Raw genomic sequence first — 26316 nt, forward strand, 5'->3', positions numbered from 1 at the left:
GAACTAAGGCTAACGTCGATTAAAAAAAAAAAGGATAACTTATCTCTAGTTCTTCCGCTGACAACCACTGTTTTTGCATAGCTGCCGAAGCGATATTTACGTATGCCATCCCGCTTTCCAAACATTATTTTTTGTGCTTTCAGCGTAGGCAGGACTTTGCGTCTTCGGAGCCAATCTACAACGCCTTGTTTGATAGGCCCTATAGAACGGGCAAGGAGGTAGTAAGAGTCTTCACGCATCGAGAAAAATTAGAAATGAAAGCAACAAGCGAGAGAGAACTCACTCAGCACGGCAACACGATAAAGGCAGGAATGTATCGAAGAAATGATGTGGTCGGGACGAGGGGGCGCTTCCGCGCTACTAGTGGAGGGCAGCGCGTTACACAAGCAGGTGGCAGTCGGTGCCTGGGGAAGGAAAGAGGTAGATAGGCTCGCGGCGGTGCGAAGTCGAAACCAGAGCTCGACGTCTGCTCGTGGAGAAATGTCTGCGGAGAAAGAAGGCTCCCTTGCAGGTCGCCTTGCCGTGGTCACTGGCGGAGGTGGCGGAATCGGAGGCGCCATCTGCCGAGTACTAGCCGAGAGAGGAGCTCGCGTCGTTGTCACCGACATAAAACTGGACGCGGCACAGGCAGTGGCCAAATCACTCCCAGGTTGGTGCAGACGTGGATTTTAAAACAGGATATTGCGGTAGCCGGTAGCCCACTGTTCGGCACCTGCACCCTTGAACCACCGTGTTTCTAACACGGATACTTAATTGTTAAGAAACGTTTTTTTTTCACTCTCGATGAATATGTTGACTGGAGCACCTATGGTATATTTAGTCACACACTTGGTGTACGTAGTCGAGAGTTGGACGAAAACTCGCTAAGTCAGGTAACATATTAAAGGCGTCCGGTCACTAAACAAGATAAAAGATAATTTACGCTTCGGAATTTGAACGTGGTTATTTGTTCACAATGCCCGGCCATTGACCAAGCCTTGTGAATTGAAGTTTCAGAGCCCATAAATATGTGCCGCAAAGTTGGTTCAAACGTTAATTGGCGTAATCATGTTAATTATTTAATTGAACATTTTGATTTTTCGTAGAAATAATGGGCTACCTCAACGAGTAGAATGGTTAGAATTGTGCTATCTGCCATAGGCAATTAAAAAAAAGTTCTGTGCAGCTATAAAAAAGTACCCAGCAAAATGAGACCACACATGCAGCGGTGGAAATGCTGCTACAATTGCTCCTATCTGCTTCATTACGTTGAAGCTGCTACATACGTGCTACAAGTGAGCGAAATTGCTCCGAAGCTGCTCCAGGATGATCGGTGCTTCGCAATCTCTGAAACCAAGGCGAGTATGAGTTGTGGTCGACGCCAGATGGCGGTCGCACTACCTAATGAGAAGAGTGCCGTCACAACCCCTGCCATTCATAAAACTAAATTCAATGAGCCAAAAGGTCATATAGCTAATCCAATCCAATGCGTGCTCGCGCATGTAAGCGGTAGACCATAAGGAAACTCTGTGTGACATATTAACCGGTCGTCGTTGTTTAGGATGAAGTTCTGGCGGACCTAGTACTGCGTGCTAGGTTCATTATGAGTTGGCGTGTCCCGCATTCGTACTTCGTACTAGCGATGTGGCCATGGTGGGAGAGGTGTTCCTCAACCGTCGATGTGCAATTTGCTCGTTCGGCGCGGCCGTTGTGTCATATGGCGCACTCAGCAAACTGGATTTTATTACTCCCTCGCTTGTTATCAGCTGCTTTGTTGTGTGTTGCATTGATCTGTGTGTGATCATAACGCAGCGAATTTGTAGCTCGGCCATTTTACTAGCTAAACGACTTTTGGACGAAAATTAAATTGCTCTAATGACGATTCTGCATATCACGTGAATGTATTGCCGTTAGTTTTTTGTGCCGTTGTGTGGCTCGCTTTACCACTGTGGACGCGCGATATTTTATTTTTCGGGAGAGAGAGAAGTCAAAAGGGAAAGGCCGGAAGGTTAACCAGGCTGAGTCCGGTAGGCTACCCTGTACTGGGGACGGGGGAAACGGGATTGAAAGAGAAGGAATAGAGAAGTTCACACTTTGCACAGTTACACAGACAACCGTTCATCGCTGAGTTATTCACAAGTGGTCATACTGGCTGGTGCATTTAAAAAAATGCAGCAGTGCCTTAGTGGCCTTGCACATAGCAGACGCACGAGGTCACGGGCCCAAGATGTCCGCTGTAAAAGGCCTGTCATATAAGTGCACCAAAGCTGTCCGAAAGGCACACCTCTCGTCTTCGTGTGTGGCAGTCACATAGGAAATGTTTGGTGGCTTTCCCAACACCACATGTGATGTAATTAGCCCGCCATTCCAATTAGGAATGAGTAGGCGCTTGTAAAAGACATTCCTATTCGCTGGCGGCACAGTAACGTTTCATCTCGTCGGTTAAAACCCGGTAAAAGTTGTCATTTCATATGTGGGTCCATGGCATACGAAAGCCGGTTGGTAAACTCCCGTGTATTCCATTTGTTTAGAGTTATGATATGGGCAAGACCGCTGAGGTGCCGCTCTGCGTCCCTTCTCGAGAATTGGTATCAGCTCCCTCCCTATTTCCTTCGTGTCCTTGTGTGTATATGTACAGTGTACAAACCAAACAACAACAACAACAACAACAACAACAACAACAACAACAACAACAACAACAACAACAACAACAACAACAACAACAACAACAACAACAACAACAACAACAACAACAACAACAACAACAACAACACTAATAATAATAATAATAATAATAATAATAATAATAATAATAATAATAATAATAATAATAATAATAATAATAATAATAATAACATCAATATCGAGGTTCTCTCACTCTTTTCATGTGCCTCACGGGCAGCTTTGTCGGCACATTCATTGCCAGTGACGTTGCAGTGTCCGGATAGCCACTGAACACTGAAATACAATGTGGTGGCCTCTGTCCACCGTTTCAGAGAGAGAGAGAGAGAATAACCATATCATTACTAAAATGAAGCTTTGGAGAGAGGCGTTCTCATTCCAGAATGCCTTGAGCTCGGGCCGCGTCCTGGGCCGTCGCAATCAGCTGTTGCTGATCCCCGAGGTCGGAGCTGGCCAATTGGCTCTCTCCCAAAGCTCGTTGGCTTGATAAAGATTCGGACGATGTAATGGTGCCTGTCTGCTACCCCTTATTATCTGCCTGAGGGACCCGGGCTCTGTGCAGAAGCAGCATTGTGGAGAGGAGGAGGAGCGAAAGAGAGAAGGCAGGGATGTTACCCAGAAATGCGTCTGGTTTGCTACCCTGCTCTGAGGGATGGCAAAGAGGGAATAGAAAAGAATTGTGTATCGGCTATGAGGTGATTTCTGGTTGGGTGGGGGAATGTATTGACTTGTAGAGCTGGGAGGAATCGCTGCTGCTCTCTAGGTAGTGACTTGTACGGGGGTGCGTATTTTCTGCAGGTTAGCTTGTTAATGTTGTGTGCTGTCTTGGTACGAGACTTAATAATTGAACTTAACTTAATAAATAAGCTTAATAATTGAATTGTTTGAAGCAGGGATGTGACTGGCTTATTGAGCTTGTTCACGTTTAGTCACAATTTAGTTGAGTGTGCTGTTACCGGTAAGCTGAGCCCACCGCTATAAGTACGCTGAGCTTGCCATTTGGGCGAGGATGACAGGAGAAAGTGAATGCATCATTGCGGCTTCAATAACGTCAGAACAGGAAGTTTGCCTTTAGAACAAACACACGGATGCATTGTCTTCCATCCGTCCATCCACCTAATCTAATCTATGTAATCCTCTTATACCAGCCTTGCGGCAGAAGGTGTCTACCTGCTTGGACCACTACGTATGTGCTCCTGGTCGAGATGCCGTCATACTGATTGCACAGCCGTCATTCCAGCCTCAGAATCTTACTCCCGTCATGCATTCGTTCTCACACCGCCGTAGCGTCGCCGTCGTGCTCGTTCAGTCGTCGTAATTGCAGCTTCGTGATCTGACTCTGGTCATGCTGTCTTCTTCACGCCTTCTACTCCGACCCAGTTGTGCAAAAATGCTTGGGTCACTGGATATGTGTCCGGGGTCGTCATGCCGTCGTGGTTATTGCATCGACGTCACTGCCGCTTTGCCATCCAACCCTCGTCGTGCCGTCGTCATGCCATCGGCGTCGTACCGCCTTTTTCCAGTGGCGTACCAACTATTTCTCGAGTGCATGCATGGGGCAAACCGCACACGATCTGACTCTCTCTCTGTCTATATATATATATATATATATATATATATATATATATATATATATATATATATATATAGAATGACTATTACAATAAGTGAAAAAGCCTGGAAATGCGTCGGTTTCTAAATATCACATGGTGAACCATGGGACCCAAATTATTCTTTGAATTTGCATTTATTTCTTGCAACTATATAAAAGTTCAAGATGTTGCAGGGACAAAAGGCAGTGAGTGCCCCGAGGTCCCTGATCTCGAGCAGCATCAGTGCAGCGCAGATAAGAAAATGCACATTTGTTACAGACCATTTCAGTAAGTAAACAAAGAAAATTGCGCTTGGTGTTTAAGTCTACAGCACAAATTTATCGCTAGTTAAGGAAATAGTATTGTCGAGGTTATACACAACGAGGTTATACACAACATATGTGACTTGCAATATTCCCAAGAAAAAAAAAAAGACAGCAGATGTGTACGACCTTGGAGAATTACAACCAGATTTCCAGCGAAGTTGTTTCTTTCGACCAGATTCAATAAAAGTTTCAGTTTCCTGTAATTATATCGCATAGTTAAAACGATTGCCCGTATATGACTCTTCCATTTGAAAACTTGCCCGCATGTAATGCTTTGGAGCACTTGTTCTTGTATTTTTTTTAAAAAGCCAGTAATTCATTAACACACATCTTACTTCGCCATAACATGTACCATGGTATACTCCCTCCCTCCATACTCCTCCGCCCCCCACCTCCAGCCACTCAAATTTCTCTAGATATTAAATCGGTTGAGTTCACAGTTCTCCGAGAGCAACGGGATAAATTCTGCTTTGTTCGTAAAACACATTCATGAAGCTCCGGATCACTTGCTTGCGTAATTTGCTGCATATATCATAATTAGTCCCCTGCCTTTGAAGATTACTTACACAGTGCCCATACCGCGCCCTTCATTTTCGCCAAATATAAACAAAGTGTCTTGTTTAGTTCACCGAGGACATCGCTGAAGGCAACTAGGAACGCCTTATGACGCATGAAAATAAGGGTGAAAAAAGACGGCTCAGTAATTATTTGCAATTCTTATAACTAGACCAGGAGCGTAAACATTTTGTCGCACGTTGCACTTACCATGACTCCTCTCCCTTTTCCAAGAAATATAAATCTGTTGGAACAAACAGCTATGTCTGGACACTGAGAAGCATAGCTGAAAGCGGCCATATCACGCGCTCTAACGCTTAATTAAAATTTTTTTACGAAGCCTGTGTTTCATTCAACCTCATTTAACTTCGCACAAGGAGTTTTCATAGCGTACCACCAAATTTCGCTAAATTTGGTCGTGGTAGCGTTTATAGTTCTGTTAGGGCAGTGAGCTTAATTCTGTCCCGCTCGTTAGATAGGCTCATAACACTCTAAGAGTGCCTGTATACGTAATTTATTGCAAAAACTCCAATTACCCATCTATTGGAACTTTACCTGCACATCAAACATTACCTAGTTCTCAGAGTCACAAAACATAAAGAAGCTGCTTCCTTTAATTCAGTGAGGACACCAGGTGAACCCAATATATCACGCATGAAAAAGTAAAAAGAAAAAAAATGAGGGGGTTAAATAATTATTCGTAACGCTTCTAAATAAGCCAGAAACGTTATAACTTCGCGACACATTGTAGTTAAAATGCTGCCTATTTCGTCAAAGTATGAACCTGGCTAACAACAGCAGTGTGGTACTTCCGAAAACCTGCTTACAGTTTTTTAAAGCTGTCGCAAATACACTTGGCGTATTGCTCCCCCTAGGTTCGTAAAATGCGACTGCAGTTGTAGTTTTAACTATGACACCGCAGCCGTCTATTCTATTGGAAAATGCGACTCTAAGCCACTTATTTGGAACATTAGCTACACGTTGCCCATACCATGCCGCTAACTTTCCCCAGATATAAACAAAGTGCCTTGTTTAGCTCACCGAGGACACCGGAGAAACAACCTATACGCATCCCGTGTGATGCACGAGAACACATGAGAAAACGAGGGTTTTAGTAATTATCGGCAACACTTGCATTTAAAACGGGAAAGTGAAAGTTTCGCAACGCACTGCGCTTAAAATTCTCCCTATTTTCATGGAATTTAAAGTCTGGATTTCGTGCAGTTTTTCTAGGAGTCTGTGAAAGCAGCGGTATGAGACCCTGGAACACTTCAATATGCAACTATCTACAGAGGCTGTGATGAACCTACACCGAATAAGCACCATATCGCACGTCACTCAGAACATTGATTCGTACTTTGAATAACTATAAACACCTTGCTCCACATCGTTGATCTAGTATACTAGGGGGGGGGGGGGGGGCAACTAAATGCCGTTTTTCGATCACATAAGCAACCGACGCAGTTCAAATTTTCGGTACACGTCACCAAAAGGTGGCTTCATTTCTTCAAAATATGAAATATCTGCTGTTCTTGGTCATCAGTTCCGTGTTCTATTGGTATTGAAATGGCTCTGCGCGTTCGAAAAAGGTCATTTTCACAAAGATACATATAGACGTGATCCCACAATGAAATTTGGCAGTTAGACCAGTAAGTGGTTTGATTACATTTTTAATTGTGATAATATATTTAGACGGCAACACTACGTAGACTATCGATAGTGCACTGGGCATGATGACTATCGTAGACGATGACTACCGTAGACTATCGTAGTCTGGTCAAGTATGTAGTCGATAGAAGAGAAGAACTCCGCGCCTTGGAGACAGTCAAGGGCGTCGTGAATTCTCAGAAGAGGGTAAACATCTTTACGAGTTATTTTGTTAAGACGACGGTAATCGACACAGAATCGAATCGATCCGTCCTTCTTCTTAACAAGAACAACGGGAGATGCCCAGGGGCTATCCGAAGGCTGAATGACGCCGCGCTTGAGCATGTCAGCTACTTGGTCATCGATTACACGGCGCTCTGTCGCGGATACACGATAGGGTCTTTGTCGCAGTTGCGCACTAGTACCCGTGTCGATGCGATGACACACAGTTGACGTGCGGCCCAAGGGAACATGCTGGCAGTCGAAAGACGAACGGAACTTGTCGAGAAGGCGTAGAAGCTGGGCGCGTTGGGAAACAGTCAACGTGTCGGCGATGGAGCCATGTAAGACATCGGGCAAAGTCGGCTCCTGCGCGGGGTTACAGGTCATTCGGGCGACCTCATGAGTGGTGATGGAACCAGTTGGCATGTCAATGATGGCGGCAGGGTCGACACACTGGACGCTGCCAACGCACTCCCCACGAAGCAAAGTGAGAGGACAGGACAATCGGTTGGCGACGAGCAGTCTGCTGACACCGGCATGAACGTCCAAAAGAGCGAAAGGCAGCGGGGAACATTTGCGACGAGCGAAAATTGCAGATGGCGTAAAAAGAGAGCTGGCACCATCAACAATGTTGCATGACACCGTGGCAAAGGCAGATGAGTGCGCTGGAATTGCAACGTCTTCGGCAACAAATACTTTATCTTCAGGTTCACGAGCGTCAAGGAGTGGGGCATGACACAGCGTTTGAAATTCCACTGCAGCACGAGAACAGTCGATGACGGCCTTATTAGCGGAAAGGAAGTCCCAGCCCAAAATAAGATCGTGCGAACAAGAACACAGCCCCAAAAATTCGACGATGTAGAGGAGGCCGTTGATCACAACGCGAGCAGTACACGTAGCTGCAGGTGTGATGTGGTCGGCGCTTGCAGTACGAAGTGATACATTTGACAGGGGCGTCGTAACCTTTCTGAGCGAACGGCAAAGATGGGCACTAATAACTGAAACTGCGGCACCAGTGTCAACGAGAGCGAGTGTAGCGACGCCGTCCACATGCACATCAAGAACATTAGCCGCAGAAGGGAGAGGCCTTGGTCTGTTCGTGGGTGACGCAGTTGTTGCCTCTGGAACTGCGGCGATTAGTTTTCCCGTTCAGGCGTAGAAGGACGACGGCGCATCGGCGAAAGCGAGCGGCGTCGAGGCGATGGCGAACGGCGGTCAACAAGAGGGCGGTGGTCGGAGTAGGAAGACATCGGGCCAGGGTTCTGAGACGCGGAGGATGACGGGTATGGGGAAACGTATGGTTCGGTGTCGAAGCTGCAGCGGTAGGATGGTGCACGGCGACGGCAAAATCGTGCAATATGGCCAGGTAGACCACACGCAAAATTGGCCGGTTGTCAGGAGTGCGCCATTGTCCAATGCTGTGTGGGTACCGCGGCTGAACGAACTGAGGAGCTGGACGCAGTGGCACAGCTGATGGGCATGGCGCAAAGGCCTGACGTGGTGGCCGCGCGAGAGCCTCGGCGTAGCTGAGAGGTGAAGTCACCTCGGGAAATGCAACAGGAGTCGGCACCGGCGGAGTCTCGAGGGCAGAAGGGAGAGCTGCGCAAACTTGCTCGTGGATGACCTGGCGAAGATTAGCCGGCAAAGGCGAGGGTGGTGGCATGGTTGAGGACAGCAGCGAAAGCTGACGAGCGACTTCAGCACGGACGAACTCCTTTATCTGGCCAAGCAGGGAGTCCATCTCAGGAGCCGCGGTCATGCTCGCGAGGGTTTCGTCGGACACAGGTGGGCGCCGCTTGAGAAGACGCTGTCTGCAGAGCTCGTCGAAACTCTGGCAAAGCTCAATGACCTGAGAAACAGTGCCTGGGTTTTTAGACAGCAGCATATGAAAGGCATCGGCGGAAATGCCCTTCATGATGTGGCGTACCTTGTCCGCCTCCGCCATCGTCGCGTTGACACGTCGGCAGAGGTCGACGACGTCCTCTATGTAGCTGGTGAACGTTTCACCAGTTTGTTGGGATCGGCTTCGTAGGTGTTGTTCAGCGCGAAGTTTGCGCACGCCAGGGCGGCCGAAAACGTCTGTGATGCTGGTTTTGAAGCTAGCCCACGTGCGGAGATCGGCTTCGTGGTTTTAGGGGCGAAGCTCCTTAGGGTGTGGGTCTGTCCCTCCTCTGTGGTATGTAGTAGTAGTAGTAGTCGTCGTCGTAGTAGGTAGCCACGTCTACTTTTATGAAAGAAAAAATTCCGAAAGTTGTGTCCGTAGCGCGGAATCGAACCAGGGACCCCTCGCTTCCGAACACGCGGTGCTAGCCACTACGCCACGAAGCTTTTTTTTTCTTTATTGCCGAAATAACACGTTACAGGGAATAAAACGTGGCAGCCAGACTTTGGCTACCGCGGCATTAAAATCTTTTCATACATGCCAACACATCAAATACAGGGATCCAGTCTGGTGGATCGGCTAGAGCACGATACACATCTCGCACACGCACAACACTTTCGATAAAATGTTCGCGAACAGGGCGTACATTTTCATCAGCATGCCGATATTCCATTCTCGTTTTCCACAAGGCGTGGAGACCCAGGACCATGATTAAATCGTTCGGAATATCCTCGGATACGCCTACCGGCAAGAAATGAATGCCATATGGGTCAAGGGGTAATTGTTTCTTTAATGTACGCTGAAGCACATCCCAGTGAAAGATTGGGTCCCAACAATCTAGAAATGCGTGCTCGATCGTTTCTGGTTTCTTGCATAAGGAGCAGTCAGTAGTCCAGGGTACAAAGATGCCTTTATCTTTAAGCCAGCTTTTAACAGCGAGTGTGTTCGTGTGCAACTGAAAGAAGAAGGTTTTAACTGATGGTTGTATAGGCATTTTCTTTACTCGTTTGAGCACATCCTGTCCTGGGCCTCCGCTATGTGGGATACGGTACAAGGGCTCTGGGAGCATGTTTTCCACATAGGTCCTTATATAGTTTTTCCTTCCTAACATTAAATAAATACTCTAAAGAAAATCGTGCGTTCAGCAACCTGAACGAGAGAACCACTTCGCGTAGGTACCCGGTTACAGAACCGTTGATCATTTCACGCGACGACACTATAAGTTCCGGGAGTAGTCGCCGCAGCCTCATTTGCATGACAGTACGGAGGAACTGGTGATTTTGATCCCGTAAATACACAAATCGTGACACAACCTGTCTCAAAAAAGTTGTCGCAGTTTAACCTGAAAGGCGAAGCATCAATTGCGATAGCAAACTTGTAGAGAGCTATACGGAGTAATGATATTAGCTTTATCAGCTGTATAAACTTGGACATGCAGCAGCATCGGCAACACGCAGAACTGTTGTCGACGCCATCGGCGTTTTGCCCGCGTTCACTCAAAATGCGTGCAGCGTTGGTGACTGTTGCCGGAGCCTCTGATATAAATAAGCACTGCGTGCCGCAGCTAAACGTCGCCTCCCTTCCCTCCCCCTGCCCCACGGCCTCTCGCTCGTCGGACGAAGGCGCGTTTGCTCTACATACATGGTGATTGTGAAGGAGAACAGAGACGCCTACTTCTGCAGCCCTTAAGCGAGCACGGCGCAGAACGCGCGTTTGTTCTCCGCCGTGCGTTCACTCCCCGTGAAAGACGCGCCCCTCGCGCCCTTTCACTCGCACATACAGCGTTCGGCGCGCGGCGACGATTTCTTCTCCAAATGACGTCATACGGAACCTCACGGCGACGGCGACGGCGACGCCGACGGCAGAAATCTGCTTTTGAGTGTCCATATAATTGCTATCGCAATAAAACAAATGAACAAGACCAAGCCCTCCTTTTTTAACAGGGCGAAACAAATTCGTTCGGCTAGACCGCTCCCAGGTGGACGCCCAAATAAAAACAGCAAAAACACGGTGGAGTTTTTGTATGCTAATTCGGGATGGACATAACACATTCATCACATACCAGGTTTTCGAAATTAGAAAAATGTTGCAGACAGTAGCCCGTGAAAAAATAGACAATTGCCTGCCTTGCCATGCAGTAGACTTTTCTTTCGCGCATTGCGCCTGGTCAGACCAGTACGCTTCTGGCTCACGATAAGATTCAACTGGCACGCCTAGGTAACGCGTTGGAGTTGTCGACCAACGTAACCGAGAGAAGTGCTCTGGCGTGACATTCCAGTCGCCATGCCAAAACCCGTAACTCTTATCCCAGTTTATTTGGGCACCGGTGCAGTTACAAAAATCCCAAACGATATTAGTGGCTTGTTTGATGCTCTCACTGTCCAAGCAGAATACGGCAACATCATCTGCGTAAGCCAAAATCTTGACGTGTGCTGTCTGCAGCCTGAAGCCCGTAATAGCTTCACTGTGGTCAATGGCCAAACAAAGCGGTTCGAGATAAAGTGCGAACAGCTAAGGTGACAAAGGGCATCCTTGCCTCACTGAGGAGCGAACGTTCACGCTCTCCGTAATGTCACCGTTGACTATAATACGCGTGGTGCAGTCCGTGTACGCCATTCTTACGCCTTCTAGTATTACATGGCCAACATTTGAGTGTTCTAGAATGCCGAATAAAACCTCGTGCGATACACGGTCAAAAGCTTTTGCCAGGTCGAGCTGCATCATTGCCACTACGCCACGAAGCGCACATGGACACATGCACCACGATGACAATAAATACCCAACATTAACGAAAGACTGCGCGTTTCTAACGCGTTTGTGCTAGCGCGTTACGGCCCGTGTAAGAAGCTGGTGTAAGACGCTGTGGCCTCTCCGCCTTACCCCCGTATTCATAAACGCTCATCGACTTGAACTTGACTTGCCACCGCCTTGGGCAGCGCGTTCGAAACGCGTTGAAGGCGGTGGCAAGTCAAGTTCAAGTCGAGGAGCGTTTATGAATACGGGGGTTATACTCTCTCAGCAGTCATGCGATGGCGTCGGCAAACGCCCTGCACGTTCCGGCATGTGTAAACGGCTGCGTAAGACGCTGTGGCCTCTCCCCCTTACTAGAGAGTACTGCACGTTTCTAACGCGTTTGTGCTAGCGTCCCCTTAAGCGGGAGATGGTGCAATTATAATGAAGGGCGCGGTTATAAAATAGGAATGACGTCACATATGGCGCGTGTCATTGGTGGAAGTCAATCGTTCGATTTAGTGTGGCGAGACTGGGCGAATTACACGGAAGATTCACGGTTTACCGATGATTCCCTCCGGAGCTTCGCCCACTCATCATCATTCACCCCGTGGATATGCGGTGTTTTTTTTTTTTTTTTTGAACCAGAGCTTGGCGACTCCCGATAAATAGAATATCGCGTTGGCTAGCTTGAAGGGATCGTCCCATTTGTTGGTGTTGCTGCCGCGTTCATACGATTCCAGCCAATCTTCAACGTCTTTCTCATCGGTGCCGCTGAAGATGTCAGGATCCCGCTGACGCTGGGCACCGGCACATACGATGGCTGGAGTAACCGGTGGGGATGTCGGGCTGGGGTCGTCGGGCATGGTGGACGGCAGAGTTCGGGTGCGTAATTCCAGGTTGGGGGAAAACCGCAGAACCTCCACCAGAATCTAATATGAATACAGGACAAGATAACAGCAGGCAGCGTGTCTCAACCAGAGCAGCTCACGCAATCTCGAGCTCGCGCCTCCCGGACGACTGGCGATGTGGCTGCAGCGCCGGTCATTCCTCTTCACTACACATCATTTTCAAGTTTCCGTTTTAACAGCGAAGCTGTTTAAGCCAGCCGTAATTTGTGGTGCGTAGCAAGAAACACTAAGAAAGAAAATAAAATAAAATTTCTTGCCGAGGCGGGATTCAAACCCGCGAGCACCCGGTCATAAAGCGAGCGTCGCACCCACTAGGCTATACATCCACTGCTACAGAGTATGCATTTATGCGAACCATAGAGTTTCATATTACTATAACTTAGAAACTCTATGATGCGAACCATATGATTGCGTTCGAGCGTCGTCGTCTTCGTCCACCGCTGGCGCGTTTGTACGCCCGTGGTGTGCGAAGTGAAGAGGTTTTGCGCGTTATGAGAGCGAGAGAGAGACGCATTCACGGAGCGGGTCTCCTGGAACGCGGTGTCGGCATTGGAACGCTGTGTCGGTGATGCAAGGTGCGCTATGCAGCGCGCAGTGACGGCCGTAAGTCCGAGACGCGCGAAAAGAAATTATCATCATCATGAGTAATAAGATGAAAAGTTCGTGCGAACTTCCGGAAAATGCTGGGCTACGATCGCCCAGCTTCGCTTTTTCAGGCGAAGCCACCCGAGTGCAAGGTTATTTGTTTCGCGCTGTTAATATTTCAAACTGAGAAGATTCAACATAAAAGGCATGCGCTGTGGGTGTTTTGTTTCATGAGATTTGTTTATAGATTGTCATTCTCAAAATTCCGAGGAACAGCTTTGCCAAGAATGTAATACAAGGTATGAGCAACATTAGTGATAGAATGGTGTGGCAATATAACCCACATATACCGCACTTCATATAAGAAGGCATGGCATATACATATACTTAAATATATTCGGAGGGCCTGCGTGGTCGGGGATGATTCTTTCGGCCGCAGACGCCGGCACCGGCGCCGACACCGACGCCAATGCCGGATTTCCTGCGACATGGGGCCCTTAACTCTACCGCGTTAAAATAGGTTGCGCGCGGCGACGCGAACAATGTTCGTCGTGTTTTGGAAGCGTGGCTTGTGAGTTTGCACCGGTGGCTGGTGCAGCTAGGGTGGCCTCGGAGATTGCCCCGGTATACGCAAGCATACGTATACGTAGATTTATATGTATACGTATAAGTATACGCCAGTATACGTACGCAATGCGTGACATTTCTTTGCAGGTGAAGCTGATCACCGGGCTGTGCAGGTGGACGTGGGAGAGTCGGCGTCCGTCGAACACCTGTTCGAGGTCATCCGGGGGTTCAGTGGCGACACGCCGGTCAGCATAGTCGTCAACTGCGCCGGCATTGATACACCCTTCACTTTAATCACTGACTCGAGCGAAGCAGACTTCGATCGTGTGATAAGGGTCAACCTCAAGGTGAGAAGCAGATTCCGTAACACTATACCCCAAGTGACGCTACAGCTGCGCAGGGAAAACCGGTATGACCCAATATAACAATAGGCGCATTAATAAAGCTTCGCCATACCGCTCGATAAAGCGGCCCACTGGGCCCATACTGTGAAATTGCCTAAGGAAATTCAATCGGGGGCTGCGTAAAGTGCCAATCGGCATCCGATCGAGGGGGGAGGAGCATAAAACATCTATTAACAGAGATGAAAAAAAGTGACCCACTGCTAAAATGGCTGCGGCTTAGCTCAGCTAACCATGGATATGCAAAGCGAAAGCTTGGTTTAGCCTGGTTAAGTCTTGGTTTCACTTGGTTAACCTTTGATTTAGCTGTTATTAGTATACTTATAGGTATACACTCATCGTTAAGCCACGTATAAATTATAAGCCCACACGTCGAATGCCGCGTTATGCAAACAATACAACGAAATCTTTTGATGAAAGACAGCATCAGATGTAGAGAAGTAGAACGCGTCATAACAAAGTCCTAGCAGAGAAGTTTGCTATAGGAAACTGTATTAGTTTCAAACGGAGCGTGTTTTAATTTGTGTCTGAGAAGGGAAATTTTTTTGGAAAGCTAGCTGAGTCACATAAGTAAGAAATCTGCGAGCTTAAGCTTAGGTTATTGGTTATTGTGACACCACGGTACTTGTATTCACTAACCTCCGTAAGTGGTTGAGATGCAAGGCTGTAGGCAAACGATAAATTATAATTTTTTTCGTAATTTTTATCAATATTGTTTTCTTTATGTTAGGTTCCATTTTCCAGCGAGCGCACCAAGATATAATGTTTTGAAGGTTAAAATTTAATGTGATTTTGTCTTGCTGGCAGGTAAGTTCAGTAAAGAGCAAACACTGGTCAGCAATCAATTTCAATGCTGTAGCGTAGAAACACAGAACTACACTTTTATGACGATTGCCTTCAGCTTTCTGTATACTATTACCAAGTGCCTTAAAGTTTGTAATTAAGAAATTACTTGGTGTAACTCGAACAAACACTGAAGTAATTGCTTTGGTTTTTCTTGGAAATAATGTCCGCTTGAGCATATAATACATCTGTAGTGACGTGACATGCGTAAATTTTGGTGCCTTTTTTAAAAAAGTGTTTGAAGTAACCAAGAACACTCTATGTTTATATGATCAATGAATATGTGTAGATCTTCCTCAATGTTTGCACGCGCTTTAACTGGAAGCTTATGCAGATGACACGACTATCTTAAGCGCAGCTAAACACGGGAATTCAATAATACCAAAAGATTAATGATGACATCATTTATATTTCTGACTGGGGCCAGAAAAATATGCTTTAGTAATGCTAGTAAATCCAACTTCGTTACCCTTTCGTCTTCTAACAAAATTATCACTTGCGCCACGGCCATACCTCGAGAAACATTTGAAGTTTGTGGCTGATATAGTCTTGCTAACCTGGAAAATCGCATGTAGGATTAAAATTTTGTTAAAAGTTCGTCCTTAATTCAGTTTTTCAACCATTCTGTCTCTCTAGCACGCCTTCTTTGATGTTAACACAATCTATTAGATTTCATCAGGGGACAATTCTAATTACTTATCCTCAAGTTAGCGCATTCGGAATCAAGCTGTACGTAGCACAGTTTTTAGACGTTTCATGTCTAATGCCTCTTGGTTACTTTATACGCGTGTAACGTTTCATCTGCTAAAAAGCTTAACAGATATTTTCTCGGCGTTTTGTGTACACGTTCATGACTGGACAGCTTCCATTTCCTTGGCAGCATCCCAGTCGGCTATACTTTGTGTTCCGCCCAGTCGCTCTGCTACATCTTGTTACCAAATCCCAGAACCAATTACGGCAAGCTCAGCGGCAAATTTTTAACTGAACGTCTTGGCCCAACACGTGATCGTCACGTCAGAGCGCGCGGCAGGTTTTATTGCCTCCGCTATGCAGGCAGTGCTACCGACATACGACAGATTCTGTCTCGCGTTTGCTCGTCCCAAAAGCCCCAGCGAGAAATCTGGGGACTTTTGATTCTCAAGACATGGCTTTGCCCAGGTACTACGGAGGACGACGCGCTTTGCTTTGTTTAACCGACACTTAAACTTGCATTCAAACGGCATCAAAGCGGTTGAAACACTGTCCGTAATAGCTAAGCGGAAGTTTTTTGTCTTTTGCGGCTGGCCCATGTCACTGGGGCTTCACGTAACATATGGTTAGCCTCTTCGCGCAACTATTTCGCCAGCGTCACTGTACTGCCAGGGCCAGGGTCGTCGGCGATGGTCCCTTCATGAGCATGACGGGACCACAATTTGCAAATAAGCTGCAAATAGATATTTCACAATAAAAAGAATTCGCAGAATCAACGTGTGATTACTCATCCGTCTGCGGCCGCTAAAGCGGCTTCTAACGAAGCCCCCCTCCCTCACTCCACTCTGCGCTTTTCAGCGGGTCGCCACGCTCCCCTTGGCAGAAACCTTCCGTGTCAGGCCTGTTGGTGAAACATGAGAAAAAAAAAAGAACATGTAGTGCAGAAGTTAAACGGGAAAGTAATATAATAATACATCAATATATATATATATATATATATATATATATATATATATATATATATATATATATATATATATAAAACAGCATTATCGCAGTCAATGCAATGCTTTTGCGCGGCGCCACGAAATACGAACAGAGAGCGACACTTTTCCGTAGTATTCAGTCGCGGAGTGCAGTTCGGCTAGGGACAATGGAGCAAAGTGCTTTCTTCTCTGTAGCACCCACGGAAAGGTACATTTCGAGAAGCAAAAAACAGCGCATTTCTCTCTCGCAACTCACGCATGCGCATAACGGGAGAGGGGGGGGGGGGGGGTCAAGCGCGAGAAAGAATCTCTCGTGAGCTACGGCGCGGCAGCTGAACAAGTGCGCATCAATTAAAAATCATCGGTAACCAAACATTCCTGACCAATGCGCCGAGTCTCATAGGTCAATCACGTGTCGGGCCGACCCTGAAAGAAAAAAAAAAAAAACCGAAGGAAATGGCTTCACAGAGAGTTCGCTTGCGAAGGCTGGCTGCGTGACGTTTAAGTTTAAGTTTAAGTTTATTCATCAACGATATCAGTTTACAGAGAAGTGCATACATAATTAGTACATACACAGGGAGTCCCAAAGTTAAAAACTGTCAGGGGGACTCCCATACATGAAAAAAAAAAAAAAAAAAAACGAGATATAGATCAAGCATTGGTTACGGTGCTTTTAGAAACAATTAGAAAAAATAAGGAATAGTGCGAAAAACAAGAATATAAGGCTGTTTAGTAAGACAAAAAAATGGCAAAGAAAACTTCTGTAATAAACAAGCAATTCAAGTTCACAATGCAATAAAAATGGGGGTAATATACCAGGTAGTATTATAGCTACGTCAATTATTATTATAACAATCACAAAAGTCTGTTGTTAGGATGAAGAGAGTTGTAAAAAATATTTCTTAACTTGGTTCTTGAATATATGTACTGTGGGTGATGATTTAATGGTATGTGGAATAGAATTCCACAGTTTGATTCCCGCAAATGTTGTAGTTAACTTACCATAGTTGGTGCGCACTTTAGGTAAAAGGCGGTTATCGAGTTCAGAGAACCTAGTAACGTTAGTATTTACAAAAGTTTCAATGATAAAGCCATCTATATGTGCAATATTACGAAATAACTTATATATCACGATTGTTAACTTAAACTGAAAGAGCTGATGAACAGGATGAATGTTTAAACTGCAATAAAGTGGCGTTGCATTGGATTGGAAATGGCTGAAAGTCATGAGTCGAAGCGCCTGATTTTGCAGGCGTTGAAGTTGGCTGAGGTGTGCGAAGTATGTGTTACCCCATGCTGATATGCAGTAAGATAAATGACTGTGAATGTGCGCATGATAAAGGGAATGGATAATGTGTGGCTGAAAATATGAGCGGGTTTTGATTATGGCGCGTATTCCAAAAGAAATCTTACGTACAAGCGACTGCGCATGAAGATTGAATTTCAGGTGCCTGTCTAAAACTACGCCTAGAAACTTTGTGCTATCAGATATTGGTATTAAGTTGTTGTCGAGACATACAGATATAGATTTCGAAATTAGTGTCGGGAAAGAATGAAAAACCATGAAAACCGTTTTTAGCGGATTGATGCACAACATGTTCGTTCGACACCAGGAAGTTATGTTATGCAGATCAACGTTAACATTTCGCTGTAGCTCGTCGACATTATTAGCGCAAGTAAAAATAGTCGTGTCGTCTGCATATAATATACAGTCAGTAGTTGTCAAAACGTTAGGTAGGTCGTTAATAAATAGTAGAAACAGTAGCGGGCCTAGAATTGAGCCCCGAGGAACGCCTAGATTTATGTTTTTAGCAGATGAGAGTTTGCCGTCAATCTGAGCAACTTGAGTACGATTGGTTAGATAGCTAGAAATAAACTGAAGTGGCGCGCCAGTTATGCCGTAAGATTCAAGTTTATGTATAAGAATTTGGTGATTAATGGTGTCAAAAGCTTTCGTTAAATCTATAAATACACTTCCAACCAGCAAGCCTTGGTCGATTGCCTTCTTGACTTTATCGGTGAAGGTTAGAAGCGCAAGCTCGGTTCAACCCTGCCGAAAGCCATACTGTTTAGGTGATAGTAGATTAAATTTTGCTAGATAGGATGATAAACGTGTATGAACTAGTCGTTCAATTATTTTACTAAAAATGAAAGAATACAAATAGGCCTGTAGTTATTCAGAATTTCGCGATCGCCTTTTTTGTAAACAGGTGTTATTTTACCAACTTTCAGCGAATTGGGGAATATGCCTGCTTTAAACATTTTGTTAACAATATCTGCTATGATAGGAGACAGTTCATTAGAGACTAACTTGATATGAGATGGGTGAACAGAGTCTAGGCCAGGTCCAGTAGACTTAAGCGAAGATATAACATGAAGAACTTCCTTTGCAGTCGTAGGTCGCAAGTAGAAAGAATGAAGATGACGAGGCAATGTCGGTAATGGGGGATCTGCTTGAGAATCGCAACTACTACTGAAATGCTCACTGAAGGCATTCGCGATATCAGCTGGAAGACAGTATGTTTGTGTGTCAGTTTTTATTTTAGTTAAATGGTCACGACATTTATTATTTAAGAACTCGTTGATAACCTGCCAGTTGCGTCTCGTATTATTGCCATTATCCAAGATCTTGTTCTGAAAGTAATCTCGTTTGGCACATTTAAGTGTGGCTGCAAGTGTGTTAGAATATTTCTTGAAACGAGATTTAAGTTCACAGTTAAATGGCTCACAAATTACCCTTTTGTGGAGCCGATTTTTCTTTAAGATACATCGAAGTAGCGCCCTCGTGACCCAAGGTTTTCGAGGGGAACTAAAAAAAAAAAAACGAGTTATGGCAAATGTAGTAGTGCATTCGTGAATGCAGCGAGTAATTTCAGCCAAAAACAACTGATAAGCCTCTTCAGCGCATGATTCACATAATACGTAATGCCCCCTCCTAGTTTATTTCTTCCCACCATGAAGATAAGTTTCAAATTTCGTGGATACGATGAAATTTTGTAGCCGGCCTTATTCTAACACAGGGCACCAGTAGGCAACGCAAAAGATGACAACCGATGTTCCTTTCTTAAAAAAAAAAAAGTACCGACTTCACTGGACGTCACGTTCTCACCCGTTCCCCACCAGGGCCCATTTCTAATGAGCCGCGCCGGCATCCGCCACATGCTCTCCGCGGGCGTGAAGGAAGGCACCGTGGTCAACGTGTCCAGCATCACTGCCAAGAGCGGCTTCCCTGGTCTCAGCGGCTACGCGGCGTCCAAGGCGGGCGTGCTGGGCCTCACCAAGACCGTGGCGATGGAAGTGGCGCCCATGGGGATCCGTTGCAACGCCATTTTGCCGGGCTACACGCTCACGCCCATGTCCGCCCACATGAGCGAGGAGGACCGCGTGGCGTACCTAGCCGGCATTCCTCTCGGCCGGGCAGCGCAGCCGCGCGAGATGGCCGAGGTGGTGGCCTTTCTGTGTAGTCCCCAGAGCTCGTACATCGTCGGCGCTGTGGTCAACGTCGCCGGAGGAGCATCACCTTAACAGAATCCCCAGGAACGCCGTTATCCGTTGGTGTGTGGGCGCTGTGAATAAATATAGCTTGTACACGCAGCGCCCAATATTTTTAAAGAGAAGCTCTCTTAGCGAGTGAACCCTGCCGAACTTTGTTTGAGCGCGGCTGCTGCTGCTGTCTGCCGAATAGCGCAACACAGAACTGCAGGTAAGTAACGATTGGGTTTATACGTATAGCCACCGGTTCTACCCACACAGATGTGCCGATGCGCGGCTCGGTTCTCTATGCAATTACGCAACGAAACGACAAAAACTGCACAAATATCCTTACGGCAACAAATATACGCCTTCAAGAGCATCATTCCTTAATGATGATGATCGATGATTAGTGGGGTTTATTAGTGCAATGGCAAGGGGTCCCAATGAGTGCCAAGGCGATGATAGTGACGTCATTGGTACATGAACTGTGAATTACGAAGGGTGGATGAAACACGGCTGTATAGAGGTTGATAATTGCATAAATATATACGTATAAAAGCTAACCAATGATATATGACATGTGCTATGAAGATACAATGTATTACAAAGAGGTTATATACTAAAATGCGTCGCTGCAAGTCGCTACTATCGCAGGATCGCAGCCGCTGGTAAGAGGATGTGCTACGAATCTCGTTGGCATATAACATACAATGTATCTTGTAAAGAAATTAAAACTGATTTATAGTCAAAAATGGTTATGTTCCAAAAGAAGAATACCGGATGAATGGGAATGTGGCATCCGTGTGCTGGAGCTTTTTTTCGTTCAGCTTCTGCTTTCCGACACTCCACCAAGACGTACAGAATGGTCAGCCTCTCACCTTCTGCTTCTTCTTTCTGGGGTTTTACGTGCCAAAATCAGTTCTGATTATGAGGCACGCCGTAGTGGAGGGTTCCGGAATAATTTGGACCACCTGGGGTTCTTTAACGTGCACTACAACGCAAGCACACGGGCGTTTTTGCATTTCGCCTCCATCGAAATGCGGCTGCCGCGATTCGATCCCGCGATCTCGTGCTCAGCAGCCTTAGCTGACTGAGCCACCGCGGTGGGTCTGCCTCTCACCACATCTACTACAGAGGGTAAGTTCACCACTAGTCAGCAGGTAAGAATGGGTACCGTATACATACGTGTCCTATTCTCCGTCAACAGAACATGACATCAGTTTGTCGTGCTCTTGTTATCGAAGGCGAATTTCAGAAGTTTATTCTGAAGCTAAGCTAAAGTTTATTCGAGGTTTCAGCCTCCCAAATGGATAGCCAAACGTTTCTCGGCCTTTGCGCAAGAAAGGCTGTGGGAGGGATAGCTATTGTGGGCTCAGGGCCGTGGTTTCCGAGACAGTGGCCAGCTGAGGCTCTCAGAGGCGACACAGGGTGCAAAGTTATTGAAAAGACAACCTTTACTGCCCGAAGCCCCAGGCCAAGCGAGCAGTTTCCCGATCGCCGCTCCTCGTGCTCCGGCCCCAAGCTGGCTGCGCGGGGCGCGAGCGCATGCGCCAGGCCTCGATGGGGGTGTTGGTGGCACAGCGGCGCTGCCATGCGGCCGGCGTCCCCATACTGCCCCTCCCCTGCGGATGACGGATCTATGTCGAGGTCGAGGAGGAGGTCCTCATGGGCGCTTGTGGCTCAAGTGGAGCGAGTGCCTCCGCACCCGGCAGATGCTCCTGGTGGTCATCAAAGACCTCTCTCCCGAAGAAGGTGTGGTCTTGCGGGTGATGCCGTCGGCGTTTTGCCCGAAAGGCCGTGGGGGGACGGGAGGGCAGGGAGGCGACGCTTAGCTGCGGCACCAAATGTGTATTTATACAAAAACGTTGCGAGGCGAGAAGTTGGTAAAGACTTCCGACGCTGCTCGACGAGTGCCCCGTTCTGATGTCGTCGAAAACCTCCGAGCCGCCGCCAGAGGCACCGGCAAGTCACCAACGCCGCGCGCGTTCGGTGCGAACGCGGGAAAAACGTCGACGGCGTCGAGAACAGTTCTGCGCTTTGCTGGTGCTGCTACGTCTCCAGGTTTATGCAGCTGATAAAACTACTATCCTTACTCCGTATAGCTCTCTATTAATTTCCTATCGCAATTGATGCTTCACCTTTCGGGTGAAACGGCCGACATTTTTTAATGTAAATACGCATTTGGTGCCCCAGCTAAACGCCATCTCCCCTCCCTCCACCCCGTCCCCCCACGGCCTTTCGCGCGACGGAAGAAGTCGCGTTTGCTCTCCGCCGTGCGTTCGCTCCCCATGAAAGCGCGCGTACCTCGCGCGCTTTCACTCGCACATACAGCATACGGCGCGCGGTGACGATTTCATCGCCGTTGGACTCTATACGGAACCTCACGACGAAGCCGACGGCAGAAATCCGCTTGGAGTGTCCATAAAATTGCTATGGCAATAAAAATGTCTGTCCGGGGGCTCGTGTGTCTAGGACACCCCGTGCGCTTGTTCGCCGCTGTGTGTGATTTTTTTTCTTGGGGTGAAGGGAGTCGTCATGTCCAGTTTGGGTGACTTCGGCAACCCTCTGCGAAAGTAAGTTCAAGCTCGTGTTACTGAGAGAACAAAGAGTTGGGAATACTTCCCCCATTACACGTTTCATGTATGACAGCTTTGTAAACACATACCAGGCCACAATAGGCATATAAGTTTTGTGCATGAGCATGTACCTAGAAGACCGTATAGTCCGCCTACAGCTGTGGGACACAGTAGGTCGAGTGCGATTTAGGAACCTCATTCCAAGTTACATCAGGGATTCTACAGTTGCTGTAGTTGTTTATCACATAACCAATGCCATATCATTTAATCAAACATCCAAGTTGATAGATGGTGTGCGAACGGAAAGGCGCAGTGATGTCATAATCATGCTTGTTGGCAACAAGACTGACCTCTCTGACTACAGGTAAGTGACGACAGAGGAGGGCGAGAAGAAGGCAAAAGAGCTCAATAGACACCAGTGCAAAGTCAGGCTGCAACGTCAAGCAGCTCTTCAGACGTGTGACAGCTGCCCTACCAGGGACGGAGAACACAGAACGGAGCGAAAGAAGACATCATGGAAGTCGATCTCAAAGATGGCCCCACGTTGGGTGCCAAATGCGGACTCAGGGCCGTGGCTGCAGAGCCAGTGGCCAGCTGAGGCTCTCAGAGACGACACAGGGTGCAAAGCCATCCAAAAGACAACCTTTACTGCCCGAAGCCACAGGCCAACTGAGCAGATTCCCGATCCAAGCTGGCTGCGCGTGGCACGGGCATATGCGCCACGCCCTGATGATGATGGCGGCACAGCGGCACAGCCATGCGGCCGGCATCCCCGTACTAGACCAGGCGTTCAAAATTAAGCTTTACGGAATTTTGAAAGATCACCTGTGGAGGGTAGCGTAATTCTTATCGTTGAGCTGGGTTATTCCAAGAGGCGGACATTAGTAGCCAGAGAAATCGAAACACTTATTCAATTAATTAAGAAAAATTGAATACTGAACTTCTTATTTAATTACTTTACGACACATATTGCAAGTGACGAATTGTAGCCGGTGAGTTCGCAAGACGCATTCACTTGAAATGAATTTCCAGGATGACACCAGTTTCGAGATATTATTTGCCAAAGTGTAGCACGAAATACATGGGCGTTCCAGCTATTTTCGCGCTTCAATGTATAAAACAGCATTTTGGAAAAAAGTAAGTGGAACTGCATTTTGGAAGTAAGTGGAAAAGTAAGTGCAACTGCCAGTGCATTTTTACGGCGAGCTTAATGGCGCGTATCTGCAAATTGGTGTTAGTCTGGAAATTCATTCCAAGTGGATACGCCTCACGAGCTCACCGGCTACAATTCGTAATTTGCAATATGTGTCGTAAAGTAATTAACTAGGAAGCTAATTAGTAAACTATTGTTAATTAGTTCAATATGTGTTTCGATTTCTCGTGCTACTAACGTCCGCCTCTTCGAAAAACCAAGCTCAACGATAAGCCATTATGCTACTGCCACAGGCAATTTTTTTAAAATTCCGTAATGCTTAATTTTGGACACCTGGTATATGATAGTTAAAGACCCCCATTGTTAGGGACGTATAAAGCTTATTTGCAAGCATATTACCTACTATGCCTCTGTGCCTTGGCACCCAATATGTTACGATGTGTTGGTTAGATGCATACAAAGTACTGTTACGGGGCCAGGGTTTGATGAACCTTCAACGGCGTCTGCTTGGAGCTTGAAACAGGTTGACCATCGGAGAGGGTTCGGCACGGAAGAGGAAATGACGTAAAAACAAATAACGGGAGTTTAATGCATCGTTACGGGTGAGCAGTGCACTCCAAAGAAAAAAATAAAAAAATACAGGAAAGCGTTCAGCGTGCGTGCTCCTGCAGGCGAGGGCAGAGAAAAAGTCTTCTCTACATGGCGGTTTGCAGGCTTTCTTATGCCCTCCACCATCCGGGAATTCTCCTTCTCTGGTGCCCCCGTTGCAGAGGGCCTTTTCAAGACACGTCAGAGCAAACCAGGCGAAGTAGTGGGGGTGGGCTGCCGCAGTGAGGATGGATTGCCGCAGTGAGGGTGGACGTCCCAAGCGGGGATGAGCTGATTTTGCACATTCCGCGCATACTCCCCTTGCACACACGCGGCGGACATGTCTGTTCATGCTGACGAGCGTGACGGTTCGGCACGCCGTGTCCCATGCGTGTGGCACTGTTCGTGGCCGCGCAAAGTGAATCGTAACAGTACATAGAGATGAGTAGAGGTCATTGACTACTGGTTTCTTATGTTTCCATAGAGACACTAAAGCTCTCACTAGGCCTAGAGAAGCAGTAAATATAACAGCCCTTTGTATTTTTAATGACCTTATGTGTTTAACCACCGACAGTAATGCATAAGCCTCTGCCTTAAGGATGCTCGTCTCTGCGTGCAGAAAAGCTTTCTGAGAAGGATGACCCGGCTTCCGCGTAAGATACGCTATTTGGTGACTTCGATGCGTCGGTATAAAGATTACTTTGACTGGAGTTCCAGAAAGTGCATACGGATGCGCATCTCTGGAGCAGGCTTTGTGACTTCGACAGATGACGTATGGCGTATCGAATTCTGTATCAGCTGCCACAGCCATGGTGGTAACAGCCTTGTTGGAGCCATTGGTCGATGTACATGCAGTGGGACATTCATTTCTTGATTTACCTTCCTCACATGTAGTGAGAAAGGTTCTCACATTGAAGGTCAATTTTAACATAATGTGGCAGACATCAAAATATTGAGTTTTTATAACGCAGGTGTTCAGGATTAGAGTGCACTTTGAGGAAATATGTGAAGCTTATTCAGGGTGTTTCAGCTAACTTTAGCCAACTATTAAAAAATACAAGCATAGGCGCTACGCGTGTCGTATTGGCACAATATTGTTCTGAGCCGTATGGAGCACGTATTTTCAATCCGCCAAGCTGGGTAATTAACAAATATTACTTAATCAACTTTCTAATTATTAACTCTAGATAAAGTACTGAATATAAAAGTTGTAGCGCTTGTTCACAAACATCGGATGATTTCATCTCTGCGAAGATGAAACTGCCCGCATTAATTTTTTTCCAGCGTTTCTTTAAATTGTGTGAAGTTTAAAAAATACCACATGACTGCCGGTTAACGCGCCTAAAGCCCCTATATATAAAAAGTAGCGCCAACCCAGGACCGTTTGTGCGTACAGCACTACAGTACACAAGCCCGAGAATGGCAGTCGGAGCGCGCTGGAAAGATAAAAAAATATACAAAAGCGCAACGCGTGCTTCCACGTGACACGGATTGGTCAATGGGGGAGCGGAGGAGGCAGGGGCGACAGGAGGCGGCGAGGAGGAAACGCCAGGATGAGCGCGGTGGTGGCAAGATATATATAGAGGGGCCGCGGTTTTAGTGCTCTCAAATGCAAGTTGAACAAATTAGCAAAGGCTGCTCCGTGCACAGAGGTCGATTCAGCAGGCTGTCAGTGACTGTGATCATGGTTTTTATCTTCGTCGTTCATCACACTGTTACCCTCTCCCCTCCATCGTGTTTCTTCATTGGTCCGAAAAAAAAAAAAAAAAAAAAAAAACCTTAGCTTGCACTGGAGGCGCAATGCTAAAGAGACAGCGGAGCTGATGGGCATCTAGCTAGTCCTGGCTTTTGGGCTAGGCTAAGCGCTACCAAGTCATCCCCAGAATTTTCCGGAATTTATTGATTATTGATTGATTATCGATCAGCT

At 46.8% G+C, this 26316-nt stretch overlaps 1 protein-coding gene and 1 pseudogene across 1 annotated transcript; both read left to right on the top strand.

Moving 5' to 3' along the window:
* The first annotated feature begins 426 nt into the window (after nt 1–426).
* LOC119441283 (estradiol 17-beta-dehydrogenase 8) lies at nt 427–20123 on the top strand. Its single transcript, XM_037705906.2, has 3 exons — nt 427–649; nt 13826–14025; nt 19722–20123. The coding sequence occupies exons 1-3, from the start codon at nt 481–483 to the stop codon at nt 20121–20123; spliced, it is 771 nt and encodes a 256-aa protein (XP_037561834.1). The 5' UTR covers nt 427–480.
* A 2484-nt stretch (nt 20124–22607) lies between these two features.
* LOC119440841 (ras-related protein Rab6-like) lies at nt 22608–23246 on the top strand (annotated as a pseudogene).
* Nucleotides 23247–26316: the final 3070 nt, after the last annotated feature.

The sequence above is a fragment of the Dermacentor silvarum genome, chromosome 2, assembly GCF_013339745.2.
Source record: "Dermacentor silvarum isolate Dsil-2018 chromosome 2, BIME_Dsil_1.4, whole genome shotgun sequence".
Classification (NCBI taxonomy): domain Eukaryota; kingdom Metazoa; phylum Arthropoda; class Arachnida; order Ixodida; family Ixodidae; genus Dermacentor; species Dermacentor silvarum.

Bases quoted from the DNA above. Each gene is read 5' to 3' on its own strand.
- LOC119441283 (XM_037705906.2), top strand. From the start codon at position 481: ATGTCTGCGGAGAAAGAAGGCTCCCTTGCAGGTCGCCTTGCCGTGGTC. The intron at 650-13,825 runs GTTGGTGCAGAC...ATTTCTTTGCAG, and splicing joins AGTGGCCAAATCACTCCCAG to GTGAAGCTGATCACCGGGCT. The intron at 14,026-19,721 runs GTGAGAAGCAGA...GTTCCCCACCAG, and splicing joins TGATAAGGGTCAACCTCAAG to GGCCCATTTCTAATGAGCCG.